Genomic DNA, 22583 nt, shown 5'->3' on the forward strand with positions numbered 1-22583 from the left:
CCCAGATGTCGCTGTGGGGAGCTAAGCTCAGTAGTTGTGACAGTACAGCTCGCTCTCCCTTTTACACCGCATGCTCTGTTTTTTTCTATCCCAAGTTTGACCCTGGCTGCTATTTCCTCTGCTCAGTCTATAAAGTCCCCATGCTTTTCCCACGCAGTCTCTTTCACCGGCCACTAAACCGTGAGTGTCTAACTCACTGTTCTTCAGTCTCTTAAAAAAAGAAAAAATATATAAAAAATACAAAACATATAAAACCTTCATAAAAAACAATCTCAAGACTACACTAAAGGAAAAAAAATAATATAAAAATCGCATATTTTACCGACTATTTATTTTCCTATTTCTTTTTGTTTGCAAAACAAAACAGAAGGCCTCGGGCTTAATCCGACGTTTAAGGAAAAGTGATACCAAAGAAAGGAACTACTTTGAAGATACACTGGAATTACTTGCGTTCGGACCCTGTCATTTCAAGCGGCATTCAGATTTTGGCGTGTGCGTAAAAGTTTCATCGCGACGGACACACGGTTGTCTGGTGCCACCAGAGCATCGTGTTCAGTCTTCTTTAACAGCTCGACTCGAAGACATTATTGCGCCGAACTAGTTGCAATTTTCCAGGTTGTCCCTAGCAAAACGTTGCGCCCAAATATAATCAAGTCCGAGAAATGAACACAGCGACTGCGGGGAGTTATCCGATGGCTTCTCTTTATGTCGGCGACCTGCACCCAGATATCACGGAGGCTATGCTGTACGAGAAATTCAGCCCTGCCGGACCGGTCCTGTCCATTCGGGTTTGTCGTGACATGATTACCCGCCGATCTCTTGGCTATGCTTATGTCAACTTCCAACAACCACCAGACGGTAAGAACATAAAACCTGCATCTTCAGTCATTATTGTCTCTGTATGCATTTCACCGGCACATGCTTTGCGGTACACTCCAATGGTGCCGTCACTCAACTGTGTGGGTAGATCCAGGTCTATATGCAGCGGTGGTGGGTGAACCCTACGACCGTGTAGCATGCCGCTGTACTTTGGTCTACATGGAACCTGCTAGTAGTAAGGTCTTGTCAATAGCCTAAATATTTGTTATGTATTCATTCCCAATGAGCAAGTCCGCCCTTTCAATAACACAGCTAATAGAAACCACCCGGGTACTTTTTGGAGACTTAATGTGTTGAAATATGGCAGGCACTGAATCAAAATTGTGCCAAATCAGAAGCTAAATAGATAAGAATAATGATCTGCAGATTAGAAATTGGATTGTAACGACATAGTGCACATGGTCATAGTGTGTGATGTATTGTGTCAAAAGTTAACCAAATACAAAAGAATGTCATGTTATGCGTAGTAATGCCATAACATGCACAAGCCAATGACAAGCGCTGTGTAGGGAACACGTGGAGGTTTTTAACAACTGGCGTGGGCGCTGTTGCCTATGGCAAAGATCCTAGTGGTGTAAATATATTTTACATGGTATTGATTACTGATCAATAGTTTTTTCTTGTCACCTATAATGGCTGTATCGAAAAATGCCTTGTCCAGACTGGTGTTTTTCTTGAGCCCCAGGCTGCTAAATAAAGAAAGAAAAACAGTCCCACTGTAAAATAGAGTAGAGTAGAGTAGAGTAGAGTATCGTTTATTGATCCCAGAGGGAAATTAAGGTGCCAAGTAGCATACACACATAAATAAAGACATTACCCACAAGACATAATACACATATTTACACATAAAATAATCATATATAGCTTACTGTTGCATACATTTTGCCAAGGCATCTCTCTCTAACACACACACACACACACACACACACACACACACACACACACACACACACACAAACACACACACACACACACACACACGACACACACACCAAATATAAAGTGTAAAAGTCCACAGTGTTAACATGTGCCTTAGCCAAGTGGCACATAGAAGCCAAGACAAAGTGTTCATAAAGTGTCCAGGAGTGTCCATAGTCTCTCTGCCTAGTACAATGTCCATAGTATTCCTTGGAAAAAGGATGGGGGGGGGGGGGAGGGGGTGTCGCCCCCTGTGTCACTACACACACACTCTCTCTCTCTCTCACACATAAATATGTAGCAATGCCCACATGTAGTGCAAGAACACGTCAGTGGTATAACCTTGACTATGCCATGTTATGCCAAACACCAAGATAAAGGTATCTTTGGGAATTTTAGCATGTGTGATTTGACCTATATAGAAGCAGTGCCCTACTTCTAGCGCACAAGTGCATCTCAGCTGTTTGGATGCGGTGTCACTTTAAGCATAGGCAATAGGCATTCTTCAATAGTCTGTGTTTGTGGCTACAATTTCCCATTATTTGGTGTCAAACCGTTTCGCAGTGTGCCCTGTTTGCCCCATATCGTGTATCCTAAAATGACCCATTTCTGATCCTATTTAAAGGGCTGCCAGGGGAGGATGGCTTTTGTGAAATGAATTTCTATTATCTCAACACCTGACAGAAGAATAGCAGAAGACAGTGGACAGAAAGGGACAGACACATTGTTGTCATCTGTGGAATAGAGTTGTACATCCCCCCTATGCTCACTTGTGTTGTCATACTCCATGGTTAAGTTCTATGTGGACACACAGCATATGCACCAAGGAACGGCAGCATTTCCCAGTCAAGTACTGTCCATAAGAATCCGCTATGAATCTCCATTGAGATCATCATGTGGTCCAACAATTACGTCTTCCGGTATCTGCAGTTATTAAACATGACTACTGCATAGGCCTACTAGACCAACCTTTCTAGTCAGACATACGCTCCAGTCCAGAAAAGTGTCATTCTAGTACCAGGGTATGGTCAGACCAAGCTAACCTGTACTGTATGCAGTGTACCGTAATGGCCATTCTTGTCTGCCTAGGAAGGCAGCAGCGTGGAGTAGGTTGTGAGTACATATAGTGTGTGAGCTCACAGTAGCCTCTTGACCACTACACGCCAAGCCAACAAAAAGGCCACGCTCTAGTGTCACCTCCCCGTCAAGTGTTGTGTCAGACACGCCAGCCCATTCACCCACACCTGCGACTGTAACACAAGGCTTCGCTTGGCTCAGGCTGCTCCTGAAGTGTTACTATCGGTGGCTTTAAGAGCGTGCGTGGAATAGATGATGTACACACTAGTATCAGTGGGGTTTAGCAGCTTGCTTGGCATAGGTGTACAGTGCGTACTACTATCTATGGGTTCATTAGCTTGTGTGGAATTGGCAGAACCCTCTGGCAGATGTAAGTATCTGCTACGGTCTGACAGTGGTGTGTACTGGCAGAAAAAAGTTGCCGGCTTCTCACATAATGCTACATGCAGAGGTGTTTGAAGTAATAGTACTCCGACTGAGGTAATTACAACTCTGGTAGGCCTACATGATATTAGATAGTTTAGCCACCAGTTAATCCATTGTACCTAATGAGATAGAAACACTCAAATAGAGTGAACCAGAGAGTAGTTTTACTTGTAACACCTCTGATTACACGTAACTCAAACATGAATAAAGCGATCGCTTGATAGGAGGAGGATGTATATACTGTATGTGTATGTCAGCTGAAGCAGGTGACAGAGGAGGTGCCAAGTCCCAACCCACTTGTCCCGTACAGTGAGAAGTGGGTCTGTCTGTCTGTCTGTCTGTCTGTCTGTCTGTCTGTCTGTCAGTCTGTCTGTCTGTCTTTCTGTCTCTGTCGCTCTCTCTTTCTCTCTGTCTTACTTTCCTTATATGACTGTCTCTGTCTCTCCCTGTCCCTTTGTTTGCTGTTCTCTCTTTCTCTCTCTCTCACTCTCTCTCTCTCTCTCTCTCTCTCTCTCTCTCTCTCTGTTTTGGTCTGTCTCTCTGTGAGATGCATGAGACTGGTGGAGGGAGAGAAACATGGTGGGTGCTAAATTGTACTACGTGCTGTGGCGTTGTCCACCATGTGGGGAGAGAGGGAGGGCTCCCCAACAGTAGTACCGTTAGTAGCCAGTAATGTGGTGTGGTGTGGTGTGTTGGCGTAGCACTAGCCACAGGCCAGAGAGTTAGTGTGTAGTGTGGAACAGCTGCATTTTGTAAACTGCTGCCAGATCTGGGCCTGCTCATCTACACATTCTTGTTGAATGTGTCTCACCCCCATCAATGGCAGAGAGTTCTCAACTCGCACTCCATGCCAGCACATAACTCCCCAGGACCCCAGAGCTCTAAATATAGACATAGGCTCGCAGGGCTGTCCAGTCTTTGCCTGTCCAACGGTGTAGGCAAGAAGGGTGCTGTAGAAGGACCCACTACAGGCAGGATAGCGTGAAGCCATGTGGGGCTAGCCTGCTCTGCTGTGCCCCACCTCCGCCCCCCCACCAGCCTGTTGTTAGCCTAGTGTAATTGTAGCCTAGCTAGCCACTGTCCTCCCCTCTCTCCCATCCCCCTCCATTTTGTTGGAAGTTTACTATGAAAAAAAACTCACCATCTGTCATCTATTGTAGGCTACCTGTGTTGCTTGTGTTAATTTCAACTTCTTTTTGGATGTACGTACTGTAGGCCTATATATTTTCCGCCTAACATAAAGCAACTCCCTTGGGAAGCTTCCAGAGTTAGTGGCTGGATGATGCCACCAGCCCCTGAGCTCCATGTACGTAAAGTACAATTGCAGAGCAAACTGCTGATGCCAGCAGACGCAAGGCAGCTCCGTTTTGTTTACCAGACATTTTTAGCGCCGGAGCCCAGGGTGTGTGTGTGTGGCTGTGGGGATGTGGAGTGACGGGGACAAAGGGAAGCTTTCTAGTTGGCATGTGTGCCCAGTTTGACATGAGACACGCATGAGAGGGGGACCACAGTAAACACATGTTGATTTGGGTCCAGTTTGCTGTGGTTTTGGTTTGGTTTGGGAGATACAGTACACATTTCAGATAGGGAACGTGATCACACTCAAAATAGTTGATGTTGTGCTTCATCAGCAATGAAGTCACATTCCCATGTACATTTGGATAGTAAAAATGATGATTGAATTGATTGATTTAAAAAAGTGTTCAACAGTATCAATGGTATTGTGCTGAGAGTATAGAAAGAAGCTTTACTGAAAATGTAAAAAATGTGCCAATAGATAAAAAAAATATATTATGCAATGCCGACTTATTTTGTATATTTTGTAATAATGTACTTTGTTCTGATAACTGGTTACTTATTAAGGCCAACTGTCTCAATAAGGTGTAGCAAAGTAAAGAAGTTTATTTACATCACACCAAGTCATTTCCATTTACATAGACCATTTGCTCAATTTGACTTGAATGAATGACAGTGTGCGTAACGTTTGCCATTTGCTTGGTTTTAAGAGATGTTTTGTGTGTTGTTCTATTTGTGTGAAGCACCATGTGCTTTTGCCTGGCCCGCCATCTGTTTACAACCGCATGTTGTGGTGTCGCAACAGAACATGTGCTCACTCACACCCGCATGGACGTGAATTAAAAATCATTGTGAAATGGTCGCACTGAATGAAATGGAGATTAGTTAAATGCTAGTAGTTCAAAGCAAAGTTATCTAAAGAATCAGCTCAATGTGTGTTTGTCATTGTGTTAACATTCAATGCGTAGGCTATACTCGTTGTTTTGGTCAGCCTTATCATGAAGTGTTTACACATTCCTTATCTTGAGTATATAAAGAGCAGATAAACACTACGGACAGGAATGCTGAAGCAATTTCTTGTAATGGTTATTTAAAGAAGTCTATTTACATGTTTTTTCCTCATAAACCCCTCCCTTAAAACCCACCTCATAGTTTTGTCATCATGTTTGCCTTTCTTTCTTTTTTTCTTTTTTGATTCTTTTTACTTCAAGTTCACTCTGTAATGTTTAAACAGTGTTTTGCACTGCCATTTACAAGCACCATTTTCTGTTCTTTTTTTGGAGGCTGTAATAAATCCACGTGCCCAATTTTGAGATTCCTTAATACCTGTTAACTGTTTGTGATGATATTCTATAGAAGCGTTTTCCAACCTTTTTTTATCAAAGTCTTTTTGTCATACCATGGATACCCCGTCACTCATGCACTAGTACATCTTACTCCCCATGTGACTATGCTCCATACATGTGTTATTATCTAATTTTTCCACATATCCCTTGCAATGTGCTAGCCTACCCCTAGTGGTATGCATCCCTCTGGTCAGGAATCACTGTTATGTCGTAAACTAAAGTTTAAAAAAACAAAACTTTTTTGACAATGAGTCAAAATAAACACAGTCTTGTTCAGTAACAGTATCAGAAACAGTTGCATTCTTTTGACCTGTACATAGTAAAAATGCAGTGTTAATTCAACACTTAGAGAGTACTCTGGGATCAAATACACTCTAATCTAGAAGATGCATGAACTCTTTAAGTATTTAACTCTGTCAGTGTTGAATTAACAGTGCATTCTTGATTGTGTTTGCATGGTAATGTCTATAGCCAGCAGAGTACTAATTGAGCACAGCATGGGAAACACTCTGTCCGCTTCTACCCAACAGCTGTTGTTGCAGCATGGAATGTGAGATGAAATAAACATCATATTGTATACCATTTCATGATTCAGATGGCTCCTCCAGCCCTAGTTAACATGTGGAAGAGTTAATATTCCGCACTTGGCTGAGTTTTGTTGTATTGAACGTATGCATGGAAGTGCACATCGAAGATCTGGATTAATGCATGCATTAATCGCTATGACCTAAGTCTGATATTAGCCCTTGAATGAATTCAATGACAATTTGTATCTGATGGACTGTTTGCTAGTATCACACATCAAAGTCTTTGCTGAGGCATGTGCTATTGGTGTTCTAACATCAATGAAAATGATGAAGCCATACACTCTGCTCAGTGGTTTTATTTGAATGAACTTCAGATGGCCAAAGAAGGCCAGACAAATAAAGTCAAATAAAGCCATGGAGCAGAGTGAGCCGATTCTTCATCTTTATTGGTGAGACTGTTATAATGAATATTTTAATCAGTGTTTCCCCCAGAATTTTTGTTAGTCAAGCTGGTGGGGGGTTAAAAGTATATATTTTTTGGTTAAGCAGCTTTAGAATTACATTCACAACATGAAATCTTCATCTTTTCACGGGACCTAGTCAAAGTGGTAGGTGTTTCTTGTCAAGGTGGCCACCTTAGCAATAAAGTGCTGGGGGAAACCCTGATTTTCATTGTGAAATAACGTTTATTTCCAAACATTCTACCTCTACAGCGGAGAGAGCCCTGGACACCATGAACTTTGACGTGGTGAAAGGGAAGCCCATCAGAATCATGTGGTCACAGAGAGACCCGTCGCTCAGGAAATCTGGAGTCGGAAACGTCTTCATCAAGAACCTGGACAAGTCCATCGACAACAAGGCCCTGTACGACACCTTCTCCGCCTTCGGGAACATCCTCTCCTGCAAGGTCTGCTAGTGCTCTTCTCTAACGTATATAAAGTAAATGTGCCCACCTTGGGGGCAGAAAGACAGTAGAAATGCAGTGTTAATTCAACACTGTTAGTTAAGAACGGCATTATAATAATCTATTGCATTTCTGAATATTATTATTCTGCAATGTTATGTCTTTTATTTCATATATTTCACTGGGGCACTGACACACAGATCTAGACTATGGTTGTGAAAAATAGTGTGCATGAAAAATATTGTGGCACGACCCGTGTTATCTCCCGGTATGTGGGGGGTCTTGTCATGGTGAAGTTTAGGAACCTCAGTTCAAGAGTGTATTTGGTCTAAAAAATACTCTCTACGTGTTGAATTAACACTGCATTTTTTATAGTGGAGTCTTGTTGTGGTCTTCAGCTTAAAGGGGCTCCAGGTAGGATTCAGAGTTGAATTTATCACGGTCTCGAGTCCGCCGATTCGTATGCGAGTCATTAGTAAGTGAACGATGGCTCTCGCGACCACTTCCACGGTCCACTGTCAGAAAACCCCACATGCAACTTTTGACAGCGTCGGACCGAACGAGTGTCGTGGGAAACACTTTTCATTTGAAATATCCCTTTACATACCGTGTTCAGATTTGTATCGACTGCTGGCATTCCGTGATGAAAAACAGTCTCACAGCTAGTTTATTTGAACAGCATTTTTTCATTACGATGTAGATTTTGAGACTGGCATTCCACGGGCACCACGCAAAAGATGCCATCCTACCTTGTACTAAAGGTCCTTCACCTTAAGGTTCCTTATTAGACAATCCAAGGCATTCAAGAGGATGGATTGATGTAAAAGCCTTCATTATGTTTTGCTGTCACTTAAAATCATGTCAGTATTTAGAGAGCTCGCTAATTTCTTTGGTCTGTCATGTCCTATTAAACTCCTCGGATTCACTACTAACATACTATGACGCCACGTTTGGGTCAGTGCAGGATGGTCAGAGTAGAGGAGCAGGAGGAGGAGGAGGAGAAGAAAGAGGATGAAGATGATGATGAAAGATCACTGTGGGAGCTTGTAGTTCAAGGCCAAGGATTGCCATCCTTTAAAAGGAGATCTTCAGCATGTAGTGTGTCAGCGGACATATCCTCATAAAGGAATGTGAACATGATCTATATCCCAAGTTTAAACCATGTGACCCTAAAGGGTCAACCGGGTCACCAAGATATCTTGTTTTTGTAAACATGCTTAGGACCTGGTCGTTGGTGATGGCAGGTCAGTAGTAAATGTGCATGGGTTGGCATGTGGAAGTAACCCAAGGGTCCTTATGTTTTTCTGACAGGTGGTGTGTGATGAGAACGGCTCCAAAGGATACGCGTTTGTGCACTTCGAGACGCAGGACGCCGCCGACCGTGCCATCGAGAAGATGAACGGCATGCTTCTGAACGACCGCAAGGTGTGAGTGTCCAGTGATGGGGCTGCGGGTGACATGGCTTTGGCCACACGTGAACAAAAACAGAGGCACAGATCACAGACCACACAACACACGATCAAATACCTCCCGACCGACCGACACAAGTTATGGCCATATATGGAGACACGTTGCGCTGCCGTCGAAAGTGAACGTTTTGTTTGAAGCTCGTGATCAATGAGCAGGGACTCCTCTGCTTTCATCCTGAAGTTAGATCGCCAGGGCCCGATTGTTGTCAAACAGTTAGTGTCTCTCAAGGGTAGCCTGGTAAACCCGTCTACCTCAAGCTTCATTTCATTTTGTACACAGCAGGGTCTGGCTACAGTTTTCCCTGGCAGCATTCCCAGGAGTATTTGCAAGTGACATGACTTGTGTGCTGCATTTCAATTGTAGTGCATCCTAGGCAAGCTAATAGCCACCCTACGTGCATGTCATGAGCTGGCATTAGCAATTGGGTGAAGGTAAATCCATCAGCTGGTTCACCAGGCAATCTCAAGTGTTCATGATGATACAGTGTGACCTCCAGTGTGGCCTTTGCATCAAGACATTAATGAACCTCGCTAGATGTTTGCGGTGTTCTCACAATGGACAATTTAACATAAACCCTCTCACAGTTTCTCTTTGCCAGTGGGGTGCTCTGACCTCTGTGTTAATGCATGTGTGCGTACACATGTATGTATGTATTGTATGTACGTATGTATGTACGTATGTATGTATGTATGTATGTATGTATGTATGTATGTATGTATGTATGTATGTATGTATGTGTGTGTGTATAGGAATGTATGTATGTAAGTATGTATGTACAGTATGTATGTATGTATGTACAGTATGTATGTATGTATGTATGTATGTATGTATGTATGTATGTATGTATGTATGTATGTATGTATGTATGTATAGCAGATGGATGTACGTACTGTGTGTGTGTGTGTGTGTGTGTGTGTGTGTGTGTGTGTGTGTGTGTGTGTGTGTGTGTGTGTGTGTGTGTGTGTGTGTGTGTGTGCGCGTGCACATGTGTGCGTGTTTGTACGTACTGTGTGTGTGTTTGTGTGTGTGTGTGTGTGTGTGTGTGTGTGTGTGTGTGTGTGTGTGTGTGTGTGTGTGTGTGTGTGTGTGTGTGTGTGTGTGCCAGGCTGTCTTGTGTGTAACCACGCTTGTGTGTTTTAGTGATGGCGAGAGTGCAGCAATACTCTGCTGGAGCATGGAGTGGGAGAGGTCGGCTTGGCAAGGTACAGTCCCAGCATAGGGAACTGATGCGAAACGCAGAGAAAACAAAAAAGTAAACCTCCCACCACCTTTCCCTTTGATTTCTTTCTGCAGTTCCTCTGGACATCCCTCCTCCTCCTCCTCTTCCTTCTCCTCCTCTCTCCCTCTCTCAAGCTCTCTCCCTCTTTTCCAGACGTTCCGTCTGTGCTTGTGTCTGTTTTGTGTCATCCATCCATGTTTAGCATGTGCATCTCCTCTTAACATTGTATAACTCATTAACATTGCAGTGGGGGGTTCATGGGAGGACCTTCTGCCGTCTGGCCGCATTTTCTTCCTCAGTGTCCTGTCAAACACTCCTCCTCCTCCTCCCTCCAACAAACACGTTCCTGCTGTTATTGTGACAACCATTATACATCCCAAACAGAGACTGACCAAAACAAAACAAATGAAATGGTTCGCTGAGCCATACTTGTCCAGATCTTATTCACATCGACTGTGATTTTGGTTCGTCTTCTTTCACGCAGGTTTGTGGGCCGCTTCAAATCTCGGAAAGAGAGAGAAGCAGAGCTTGGGGCCAAAGCAAAGGAGTTCACCAATGTTTACATCAAGAACTTCGGAGAAGATATGGATGATGACAGACTTAAAGAACTTTTTGACAAATACGGTATGTTCTGCTTGTTATTCAGTCACAATACATGATTTGCTTATTTACAACAAAATCCTGAAGGTACTGTACCAAAAGCAAAGGAGCATGAAGTAGAAGTAGATGTAGGGCCCTACCATGGCGCAAATGGTAGGGCACTCGTTTGCCTTGCTGCCGAAACGGTTTCGACTCCCGGCCTACTTTGCCAACCCTTCCCCATCTATCTCTGCCCACTCACTCCCTGTCACTACCTTCACTGTCCTGTCAAATAAAGGCAATAAAAAAGCCCAAAAATATTTAGAAGTAGATGTAGAAGAAGAAGTAAAGAAAAGAAAAAAACACTTGGTAGATACAGTGGAATAAATGTTGTAACAACAGTTTTATATCAAAGTGTTGTACTTATATCATGATTTTTATTTCTGCTTCATACACCCCTGTGAAAAATAGAGAACTGAGAGTCTTTCACATGATCTTTTGACAGGCAAGACTCTGAGCGTCAAGGTCATGACAGACCCCACAGGAAAATCCAGAGGGTTTGGCTTCGTCAGCTACGAGAAACACGAAGACGCTAATAAGGTAATTATCTACAGCAGAGCTCAATGAGGACACTCACTCACACTGCTTGACCATCACGTTTCAGTTCAGAATAGCTGAAATGTGTCTTCTAAATGAAAATGAGATCAATCCGTATTAAATATTATAAAATATTATAAAGGTTTCAAGACTGTATTTTAGTATAGTATATGCCAGCACTCTGATTCCCAGATAGGCCTGATTTCAGAATTTTAGTATGGCTTTGACTTAGCCTGGCAAAGCAGACTTTAATATGAAATGTATAGTCTGAACTTGCACCATAGTTACAAAGTCACTGTGCTAAGAGCATTGTAAATGACTCGGTACACAGATTAAACACTAGACAGAACTTTGTATCAGAGGCCAGAATCATGGTCCAGCTATCATTATCCCCTATGGTGCAAGGCCAGATCAACCCACCAGGCAAAACACATATTCTGGGCATTACTGGGCTAGCTTTCACTATCTTCAAGGAGATTACTTTGAAACACCAAACACCAAAAGACATGTTGTGAGCATACCTTGATCATCATCAATAATTCAATTATAATTCATGGTATTGTCGGAGGGTAACTGCGGTGTTTCCTCAGGCAGTGGAGGAGATGAACGGAACAGAGCTGAACGGCAAGACTGTGTTTGTGGGTCGCGCCCAGAAGAAGATGGAGAGGCAGGCAGAGCTCAAGAGGAAATTCGAACAACTCAAACAGGAGAGAATAAGCAGATACCAGGTGAGTTTGGAAATGAAGAGAGATGCTGTTATAGATTCTACATATTTTTTTTCGACAGAGTTTGTCCCAAATTGATGCTGTATTGAACATTGTGATCCCCTGTATCGAAAGTGATCATGGTATGTGATAGTTACCAGATCATTGATTATGCAGGAAGAGTGAACTGAAAGTCTTTCCCGTGTTTTCTGGATCCCATGTTCCTTGCAAACCCTGTATCTTTCAGACATGTTCATTTCACCCTGCACTGTAGCATACTGTAAAATACATTCATCATAAGTCCACAAGTGGTAGAATGCATAATGCTAGTCAACCAATCATTTATAACTATTTCTGAACCTACCCCACATCCTTCAACACATTTAACCCGTGTCTGTCACTTTTAGGGCGTAAATCTCTACATTAAGAATTTGGATGACACAATTGACGATGAGAAATTGAGGAAAGAGTTCTCTCCATTTGGCTCAATCACCAGTGCTAAGGTAAGAATGCACAAGAATGGCTGAAGATTCTTAGATTGTTTACAAATAATATGTACAGCTATTATGTAAAACAATATGTTGTAGACCAGTGATTCTCAAAGTGTGGTTCGGGGACCACTGGTGGTCCACGACAGAGCTCAGGTGGTCCGCAAGGGGATTTCTACTTTTCCTAGACAAGCTAGCTAGGCTATACTTATAACATTATTACAAAGCCAAACATGTCTGAAGTCTTATATTCACAATTAGGTAGGCTTGTAAATGTGAATAACAAGTAAGTGATCTGCATCAAAATTAACAGTGTCGAAATACCACCCGTCAACTGTCAATTCAGTCAGTTCAGTCCCTGAACATTTTTTGGGGGACAAAGTGGTCCTCGGTTTGAAACAGTTTGAGAATCACTGTTGTAGACATTTTTAAGGTTGTATCTTAAGGGTTTGGTTGCTTCTCATTCTATGTGAATCATACATTTTCACTGTTCTGCCGATGGAACACTGTTATAGTCATTGAAAGTGATGTAGTGCTATAAAGTGCTATCAATTTTGAAACTAGTGATGTGTAAAAAAAACAATGAAAAGTGGATATACAAGGTTTCTGATTGCTGCTTGAGAGCAACGCTATTAGAAAGGCCAACATGTGTCGGCCGATAGCCATCCCTCACCCTGGTTCACCCCTCCTATTACAGGTCATGCTGGAAGAAGGGCGCTCCAAGGGCTTCGGCTTCGTGTGCTTCTCCTCCCCCGAGGAGGCCACCAAGGCGGTGACCGAGATGAACGGCCGCATCGTGGGCTCCAAGCCACTCTACGTGGCCCTGGCCCAGCGCAAAGAGGAGCGTAAGGCCCACCTCACCAACCAGTACATGCAGCGCATTGCCGGTATGAGGGCCATGCCCGCCAACGCCATCATCAACCAGTTCCAGCCCGCCAGCGGGTACTTCATGCCTGCCGTGCCCCAGGTAAGAGCTGATGCTGTGGCTAAGTGTGAGAATTACGAGGTTGGTTGAGTGTTGGAGTTTGTGCTCTAATGTGAATACAAGATGGTTCCATAGCGTCTTTGTGCAGATGGGGTTGCTGGCGGGCCTATTCACTATTTGCTGAAAATACTCAACTGCATCATAACAACATTGTTATGACATTACCGAGAGCCTTAAGTAACAGATTACGACAACAGATTACAACAGATTACAACAGATTACGAACGGGTTAAATCAATGTGATTGCCATCTCATTCTTCTCAATGTAATATTTCACTAGTTAGTTCATCTACCTGAATGATGAGATATGGTGGGAATGAGGATGTTGTGTAGGGCATAGTACACAAGTACAATTTGAAGAGGTGGATTTGAGCTCCTCTCAGTTAAACTTGAGCATTGTATCCCTGTATCGAAAGTGATCGTGGTATGTGATAGTTACCAGATCATTGATAACGCAGGAAGAATGAACTGAAAGTCTTTCCCGTGTTTGCTGGACTCCATGTTCCTCACAAACCCTGTATCTTTCAGACATGTTCACTACTATCCAGCCTTGTACATGATCAAGTGTGTTGCAATTCAAACCTTATGGATTGATTGATTGCTTAACTGGGAAAATTATGTACATCCATGGATATGAATTTCATGTATTGTGATCTCAAGCTCAGCACCTCAACTGTGGCCTGGTACAGTTAAAAATTATTCAGCGTACACTGGTACAAAATTAATGTCAAACTCTACAAAATGGCTTTTATTTTGAGACAAGTTGTCTCCCGGCATGAGGACGATGCTAAGACATCTTTGTCTAACTATGGGTCCTTCTCAAAGCCTAGGCCAGTGTCCTTCCAAGTGTATCAGCCTAATTAGTCAAGCCCAGTGATTGGATACTCTTTGGCGAACTCTGCAGAGTATCCAATCACTGAGCATGATTAATAAAGGGTATGCAATCACTGGGAGTGACCAATTAGGCTGATACACGTGGAAGGACACTGGCCTAGGCTTTGAGAAAGACCCTATGTTTCTGATTCTTGGGTAGTCATAAGGCTTAGTTTTCAGTACCATTAGACTCAATATGTATACAATATGTGTACTTGATAGATAGTGTGGCAGTGTGTTCCAGTGTAAGGACATATTTTAAAGATTGAGAATGTGTTGTGCTGTTTCAAACTCCAGGTGGAATAAGGAGTAAAGGAGATGAAAAAATCCTGTGGTGAAATGCAATAGGTTGTAGGTGCACTTTTGTTGTTGCTGGGATTATGGACTTAGTCTAAGACTGTGAGAGAGTAGTGCTAGTTTTCACCTTCACCTTCCCTGCTATGATCACAGGAGTGCAGAATTGATTCCCATAATTTGTGAAGCACGGTTTGATCCCTTCGATGAGATTCATATGGACTTGATGTCTTGTGTAGAGGCTTTAGTCTTCATCTGATTGTTAATAATTAGGGCTGTAGGGATATTGTATCGAACCACAAAATTGTGATACACAGAGTCACGATACTGTATCTCCGTGTAAGAAGGCAGTATCGTGATTGGCTTTTTCAAAGTTCTCTTACCCTTCAGTGGAGAAAACAACCACATGATATGATGTGATGTGATAGTGCTTCCAAGTTTCAAATCCTCATTATTATTTTTTATATATGTTTTTATTATTCATTTTTTTTTAAATACTTTGTAGCAACTTGTAACCTGCTCTACCTATGAATGATCATTCTTAGTTTTTTTAATGAAAAAAACAACAACATTTAATCGCACGGTGTACCGAAGATCTTGATACGAACCGAATCGTGAGTTGAGTGTATCGTTACAGCCCTATTGATAACACACATTTTTCCTCCTAGGCTCAGAACAGGACCACATACTACGCACCCAATCAGCTTGCCCAGATGCGGCCCAACCCACGCTGGCAACAGCAGGGTGGCAGAGGACAAGGTGAGAAATATGGATGGAAAAAACCCCAGACGTAACAGCATGACACTGAAAAACACCCAGACTAAGGGGCACACAACCACAGGGGTACAAACTGGATTGAGAAAGTAAAAGTCCTGCCAGATATACGTATAACTGGCCATCCGGGTACTTTGTTTGTGAATGTCTGTTAATCCCCTCTTTGGGGGAAAAAGGCCACAGATGTTTGGCTATTTGAACAGCCGACAACACAACATGTCTTCGGCATGTTGAGCGTGAACAACGCTAGTCTACAGGTCCTTGTCTTTTGTTTATTTTTTCCCAACACTCCCAATTGACTTGCATTGGCTTTTCCCCCAATGTTTCCCCCCCAGTGTTTTCCCCCCAAAAGGGGCGTAACGTACATGACACGTCACACCTTTTAGACTAAATACTAAATACTACATTTTAGTATTCCTTCTACCTGTGCCCTAATATCAGACGATTTTACCAATTTGCTCGTTAACCTGGATGAAGAGCTGTGGTAATTAGGATCAGCGGGTTCATTGAATTGGCTGGAGCAAATACGTAGCAGGGATTTTGCTTTCTGAACCTTGGATATCTGCCTCTGTTCCCCTGTATCGAAAGTGATTATGGTATGTGAGTTACCAGATCATTGATTATGCAGGAAGAGTAAGCTGAAAGTCTTTCCCGTGTTTTCTGGATCCCATGTTCCATGCAAACCCTGTATCTTTCAGACATGTTCACTGTGTCCAGCATGCACATGAGTTGATGCCTACCTACACGGGGGTACCTAAGAAGCTGGTTCAGTAGCAAGCCAAGATAACCCTGTGAGAAGAACCTCGTTTTCTTAACTAAATGATGCCTGCCGGTATATCTATTGTCAGGTTTACAGCTTCCTGTAGGTTACCTAAGCCGGGTTTATCACTTAACCATGTTCTTAGTATACCCCCCAGGAGTGTAGACTGTAGACACAGTTTTGCAATTCAAATCTCTGAGATTGATTGCTAAACTGGGAGAATTGTACAGTATAAGTATGTGGGTATGGATTTCAGAACCATGTATACAGTTTGCAGATCGACACATGGCCTGCATCCATCAATCTGTACCGAACTTAGAGTTGTAGAAGTAGAAGTACTTACAGATGTAGTTACATCATGAGTAGTATGATATGACATGGTTTCAACTTTGTAACATCATACTACTAGTATTGCAGTTACATCTATAGAGTATAGAGTATAGAGTACATCTATGGACTATCTATGTACTTCTACTTTATACAACTCTACTTCTACTTTATACAATATCCACAGCCTGGTCAGCAATTCCAGATAAGGATTGCTCTATTTTTGTGTACACTGATGGCAAATTTGTGGTCTTCAGGCAGTTTCCAGGGCATGCCCAACTCTCTGCGCCAGCCTGGTCCCCGTGCCAACCTCAGACACATGGCCCCTAACGCCACTGCCCAGGGCCCACGCGGCATGCCTGCCGGGGCTCAGCGAGTCGGTAAGGATTCTGATCAAAGATTCTAGAGCGATAACCTTTGATTCCTTCTGACTTCTGACATTCTTAAAAACATATATGGACAGCAATTATATCACTAGTCTGTTGTAATATAAATCTAACAAAACAGTTCATGTGCACAACATAATACAGTTATACAATTTAAGAGGATTTTGAAAGGATGAGCTGAATTACTTGAAAACCAGCTGTATATTTCATGTGTCGTCATTTAATTATACAGTTTGATTGAAGTAAGACACTGATGGTTGTCTAGACTGAACAGGCCTTTCCCCATCTTGTAGGAAGCACTGGACAACCAGTGGGTCCTCGCCCCTCCATGGGAGTGTCCACGCCTCGTGCCATGCCCCCATACAAATATGCCACCACAGTGCGCAACACACAACCGCAGGTGGTGCAACCCATTGCCTTACAGCAGGTAAAAAAAACATCAAATGTTTACATTAAGTATTAGTGATAGTGGCTATGTTTGCATGACATTTTTAATTCCGAATTAATAATTCCGAATTAAATAGTTCCGTCGACTACTTTCATTTAATTCCAAATCGTGAAGTGTTAACATTACATTTTCCAAGCGGAATTAAGCTTTATTGAGAATTAAAGTGAGTTCATTCTGAATTAAATGTCACATATAAACATAGCCAATGAGTCACATTGGTCAGAATGAATCACGTTTATGTGCACTGGAACAAAATCCCGCTACATGATCAGAAGACTTGGGCAACAGCTGTAGCAAATACACCCTGTGGACTACTTTACATTACTCTGATGGTACACACTTTATAAAGTAAAAGATATGCTTATTTATTTGCTTGTGTGTTTGTTTATTTGTTAGGCTCAGCCAGCAGTCCATGTTCAGGGTCAGGAGCCCCTAACGGCCTCCATGCTTGCTGCCGCTCCCCCTCAGGAGCAGAAACAGATGCTGGGTGAGTAGACAATACATCAGTGGGTAGCGTGGGGGGGCTGTGGCTTAGTGGGCTAAGGAGCCATACCATAAATCCAGGGACTCGGGTTCAGGTCTGATCCGAGGTCATTGCTCGCTCCTTTCCTGTCTCTCTGTCCCAGTACATTCCAGTTGCTCTGTCACAATGTCCTATCAAAAAGGCATGAAAAAGCCCTACCGTAGTTGATATGGTAGGGCACTCGTCTATACGCGGCCGACCCGGGTTTGCTACCCGGCCCGGGTCCTTTGCCGGCCCTTCCCCGTCTCTCTCTCCCAGCTCACTTCCTGTCTCTACTTCACCGTCCTGTCTGAGAAAGAAAACAGTAAAGGCTTGTAAAGCCCCCCAAAAAAATATTTTCAAAAAGGCATGAAAGAATAATACAACCCTGGGCCTAAAACCTGGGGAATATACCATAATGTTGCCTACTCCCCAACCCACCATAGGGGTAGAAAGAGCATATTTTATTAATATACTGTGCGTAATGCAACCGAGTACTGGAGGCCAGTCAATAGTAGAGGGGTCAATAGTAGAGGGCTTGATGGAGGCTTGTGATTAAAGATGTAGCAGGCAGATCTACACCAAACTCAATAAAGCTGTTCTCTGAGTGTTATTTTTAACAAGAGAGGTTACATTCAGTAGCACCTTTTGAGGTGTACATAGCCATGGATGTGACTGCTATACAGCAGGATTCTATCAGTTTTATCAGTTTATTACTCTATCACTTATTATTACTGGTTTATTACTGGTCTATCACTGTCACTCACCAATGTCAATGTCAATGTCAACCTCAGTATTATTCATTACTATACCTCATCACTTTACTGTTATTGGTCCATCACTGTTACTTGTCTTGTCTTCCACTTTGACGTCAGTCTGTCAATGTCAGTCCTGTGTTTGTTTATGTCCTTTCATGGTATAGAGAGAGAAACGTAATTTCATTTTCCTTGTATGACCTGTGCATATGAAGAAACTGACAATAAAAGCTGACTTGACTTGACTTGTCTTGGAAACTGGAAATGTAGTCTGTCATGGAATCTGTAATCTGTCACGGAATTTTGTAAATTCAAATTAAGTTTTAACACAGCTACAGCATGTGGTTATCATTACACAAGTATGACTATTTCCAAACGTACAGTATCAGTGTTGCCAGATGTGTCTGATCAAATCCCGCCCAAAAGGTTATCAAAAACCGCCAAAATGTGCTGAATTCCGCCCAAATTCAACAAATTACATTGACTTCTATGGGCCCAAAACGGCTGAAAAAAAAAACGCCAAATGGCCAATTTCCCCAGTTTTTACCCACAGACGCTCATCCAAAGTAGCCCAATTGGGCGGGCACCCGCCCAATCTGGCAACACTGTACAGTAGTATACAGTATACTTCAGAATATTACATTTAATGCATCAACAGAGTTTTGAATGGTTAAAATTGTTTCTCTCCCTGGGTGTTTTTCAACATTTGCCATGACTCATCTCTGTTCAGCGCCATACCATATGGGACAGATACATTATGTTGTCCTCCTTGTTGTGGTTATTCTTTAGGTGAACGCTTGTTCCCACTGATCCAGGCCATGCATCCCAGCCTCGCCGGCAAGATCACGGGCATGCTCCTGGAGATAGACAACTCAGAGCTGCTGCACATGTTAGAATCGCACGAGTCCCTACGCAGCAAGGTATAGTAACTTATTGATACCAGAACAGCGTAAAAGTAGAGATCATGACTTGAGAATGTATTAAATATCATACATCATATCTTTAACTTGCAATTTTTGAACAAGCTGATCCAACTTTGAAAAATAAAAAATTGTTAAATGAAATTACAGTTCAGTTCAGGAATAGTACATAGTAAAAGTTTTCTGTTTGTGTGTAAACATAGGAGGTGAGCATCTGTGTGATTGTGTGATCATCACTAGCGTCGTGGGTGTGCTCTGACTACCTTGCCAATGAGCCTGGCTCTTTGGTGTAGTGGTCAGAGCCCCAGGATGGTACCCCAGACGGGCTGGGTTAGAGTCCCAGTGGGGCAACTCCACTCACCTTCACTGCAATCTCACCCGGCTTTCATGTGATTCTGCCTCCAGGTTGAAGAGGCTGTTGCTGTGCTCCAGGCTCACCAGGCAAAGAAGGATGCCACCCAAAAAGTTGGAGTCAATGCTACAACAGCAGCTGCCTCTTCATGATGTGTAAGGAGTTGCAGACCATGTTGAATATCTAAGCAGTGCAATAACAACAATAATACCAGTGCACACATGGGCAATTTTATTCATCTGATCAAATGTATGAAACGATTAAATATGCACCATGTAAACAGTCAAACAATCAGTTTAACTATTAGTGGCTTAGACAGACGAGGAAACTGCTCAAGTAAACGGTTAGTTTAAGCCGATTATATGTTATGTTTAGTCTGTTTAAACGAAAAGTACCCACTGCCCCATGCAAACGCGACTAATGTAGCCTATTTCATAGGTAGACTGTAGTAGACTGTGGTGAATGGGTGAATATTTCTGACATAGTCATACTATTCAAAAATACATTCTTTTGTCAATTACATCTCATTTAGTCTTCATTGAGACTTTCATCTAGGAAGCGCATGGAAGCTTTCAGTGCACAATACATGTCAATTTCAGCAATTGTATAGACCCAGTTGTCACATAGAATGTGGAAGTTAATAATACAGAAAAGTAATACATTTCTGTTCTCCATCTAATATTTCTTTTAACCAGGTGTGAAGAACAAGTGGACCGAGACGAAGTCACGACTGAGGTGAAGACATGGGCATAAACTGAACAATTAAATAAAAAACGTGAAAAAAAGAGAAAAATGAAATATAAAAAACGACTTGAAATGTGTTACAGATCTGATGGCAAGTTCTGTGATTATTTTTGATTGCATACAGCTTCCTTAAAAGGCCAAAATGGAGTTTTTCATCTTTTAAAACCGAAACACCTCTATGGTGGCCAGGAGGACAGGCATTTTTGCTAAAGAGAAAAAAACCTATTTTTTTTTTTCCCCTTCATTTTGAGAGTTGTGTGTTTGCTGGTTTGATTGGTTCTATTGGATTTTTTTCCATTAACATACAATACCTTTGGATGGTGTGTGGCAATCTCAATAAAAAGATACAACATCTGATTCATGTATGAGTAGGTTTTTCTTTCATCGGTAGTCAAGTACACAGCCAGACAGGCACACACAGAAAGGGTTACCAATTGTGTGGGGTACAAAATTAGCTACACCTCATTTAGGCTAGTGACAATGGGCCCAAAAAGGCCTTCGTTTTCGAGATACCCCAACCGGAGGTAGAACAAAACCCAATAATGTTTTTCCTCATCTCTAAGGTGTCCCATACATGAAAATGATTCTTGGCCAAAGTGTTTTTAATGCTAAGCCTAAAAATTTTACACATTTCCATATGCACCTCCAAACAAAAAAAGCACCCAAAATGTGACTTCTCCGTATGGGAGTAGATATACAAAAAATCATGCAGAAAATTACCAGAAGCTCTGAGAGCTTTGAGAATTGGTATGCTTGTGCCCAGGGGCTACCTGCACCAGGTAGAAGTGGTTGGATTTGACCATTTTGATGTATGAAGGAGATATAGACATTTAATCACACATCTAAAATAGGCGGAAAATGAAAAAAAGTGATATTTATACAGAATGTCATCATTTACATTGTAATTGCTTTGTCAGGGAATGCCATATGCACACATATGATATCTTGATGGAAAGGTGAGATTGTTCTGAATCCAGCAATACCTCATATGTATATGAAGAGTTCAGATGCAAAACCCCCTAACTCCATTTCTGAAGACCTGCACTTCTATATCTTTAGAGAACCCCGTTGTGGGTTTGGTTTACATTCATGTACTTGATAATACATGTAAATAGTTATATTACATAAATAAAATGAAAAAATATGCAATTTTGATAGCTTTGTATTAAATAAAAATGAATTAGGATTATTTTCTGAAATGGCACTTAGGGGGTTTTGCATCTGAACCCTTCATATATTGTCTGAATATTAAAGATGGCATATCGTTCAATGTATGAGGTGCCCAGAATGAAAAAAATCGAAAAGGAGTTACAGGACCTATTTCAATACACATTAGTGGTGACAGGAATGCTCACAATTGTATTACAGTATATTACTTCAAATAAACTTATTATTATTGTGTGGTGCTATAGATTATACTTGAATGAAGAATCAGATTAGGGTGAAAATATATTTATCACTAGTGTGTGTATATATATATAATTTCTTGCACATTGTTAAGCTGGAAAATGCAGTTACTCCACCTACTTCCAATGCCTTGCAACTAGCTCATCAGAATATTGCATCACTCCTTTCAGGTAGATATGATAGAGGAAGGGGAAATAGACAGAGATGTATAAAGTACTGGAGAAAAGTAGTGGAGTAGAAGTACCAGTATCATCTTGTCAAATGACTTGAGTAAAAGTCAAAAGTAACCTTTCCTTACCTTACTCAAGTAGAAGGACAAAAGTATTCAAAATGTGTTGTACTTAAGTAAAGCAAGTAGAAGTATTGCAAGTTTTGCTACTTGAGTAAAAAGTAGAAGTAGAAGTAAAAGTACTGCATTAAAAAAATGCGGGAAAAAAGTCAGTCAAAAGTTTGAATACCATTTGGTTTATTAGGCCTAGAGCTCTGTACAATAAGTCTCTTATGAAGTGCAAATACCATTATGGTTTGTTATTAAAACAGCTTTGTCCCTCAAAGGAGAACATTGAATCTAAATAGGTCCAGGGATGGCAGCCATCATCCTCCTCCTCCTCGCCGCAATGTGAGGT

General features: G+C 42.0%; 1 protein-coding gene and 3 non-coding genes across 4 annotated transcripts; all 4 read left to right on the plus strand.

Annotated features, from left to right (window-relative positions):
- The first annotated feature begins 163 nt into the window (after positions 1–163).
- On the plus strand, positions 164–20907 carry pabpc4 (poly(A) binding protein, cytoplasmic 4 (inducible form)). Its single transcript, XM_063183532.1, has 15 exons — positions 164–858; positions 7183–7376; positions 8685–8800; positions 10547–10686; positions 11147–11241; positions 11829–11966; positions 12350–12445; positions 13128–13397; positions 15251–15341; positions 16701–16823; positions 17123–17256; positions 17674–17764; positions 19324–19454; positions 19860–19961; positions 20502–20907. Exons 1-14 carry the CDS (start codon positions 663–665, stop codon positions 19956–19958), a joined length of 1914 nt encoding a protein of 637 aa, XP_063039602.1. The 5' UTR covers positions 164–662; the 3' UTR covers positions 19959–19961; positions 20502–20907.
- Positions 12064–12192, plus strand: LOC134435627 (small nucleolar RNA SNORA71). Its single transcript, XR_010032038.1, has one exon. It is a non-coding gene; the product is annotated as a small nucleolar RNA SNORA71 (small nucleolar RNA).
- Positions 13818–13946, plus strand: LOC134435638 (small nucleolar RNA SNORA71). Its single transcript, XR_010032049.1, has one exon. It is a non-coding gene; the product is annotated as a small nucleolar RNA SNORA71 (small nucleolar RNA).
- LOC134435616 (small nucleolar RNA SNORA71) lies at positions 15931–16057 on the plus strand. Its single transcript, XR_010032027.1, has one exon. It is a non-coding gene; the product is annotated as a small nucleolar RNA SNORA71 (small nucleolar RNA).
- Positions 20908–22583: the final 1676 nt, after the last annotated feature.

This window comes from Engraulis encrasicolus, chromosome 19, assembly GCF_034702125.1.
Source record: "Engraulis encrasicolus isolate BLACKSEA-1 chromosome 19, IST_EnEncr_1.0, whole genome shotgun sequence".
In the NCBI taxonomy this organism is placed as follows: Eukaryota; Metazoa; Chordata; class Actinopteri; order Clupeiformes; family Engraulidae; genus Engraulis; species Engraulis encrasicolus.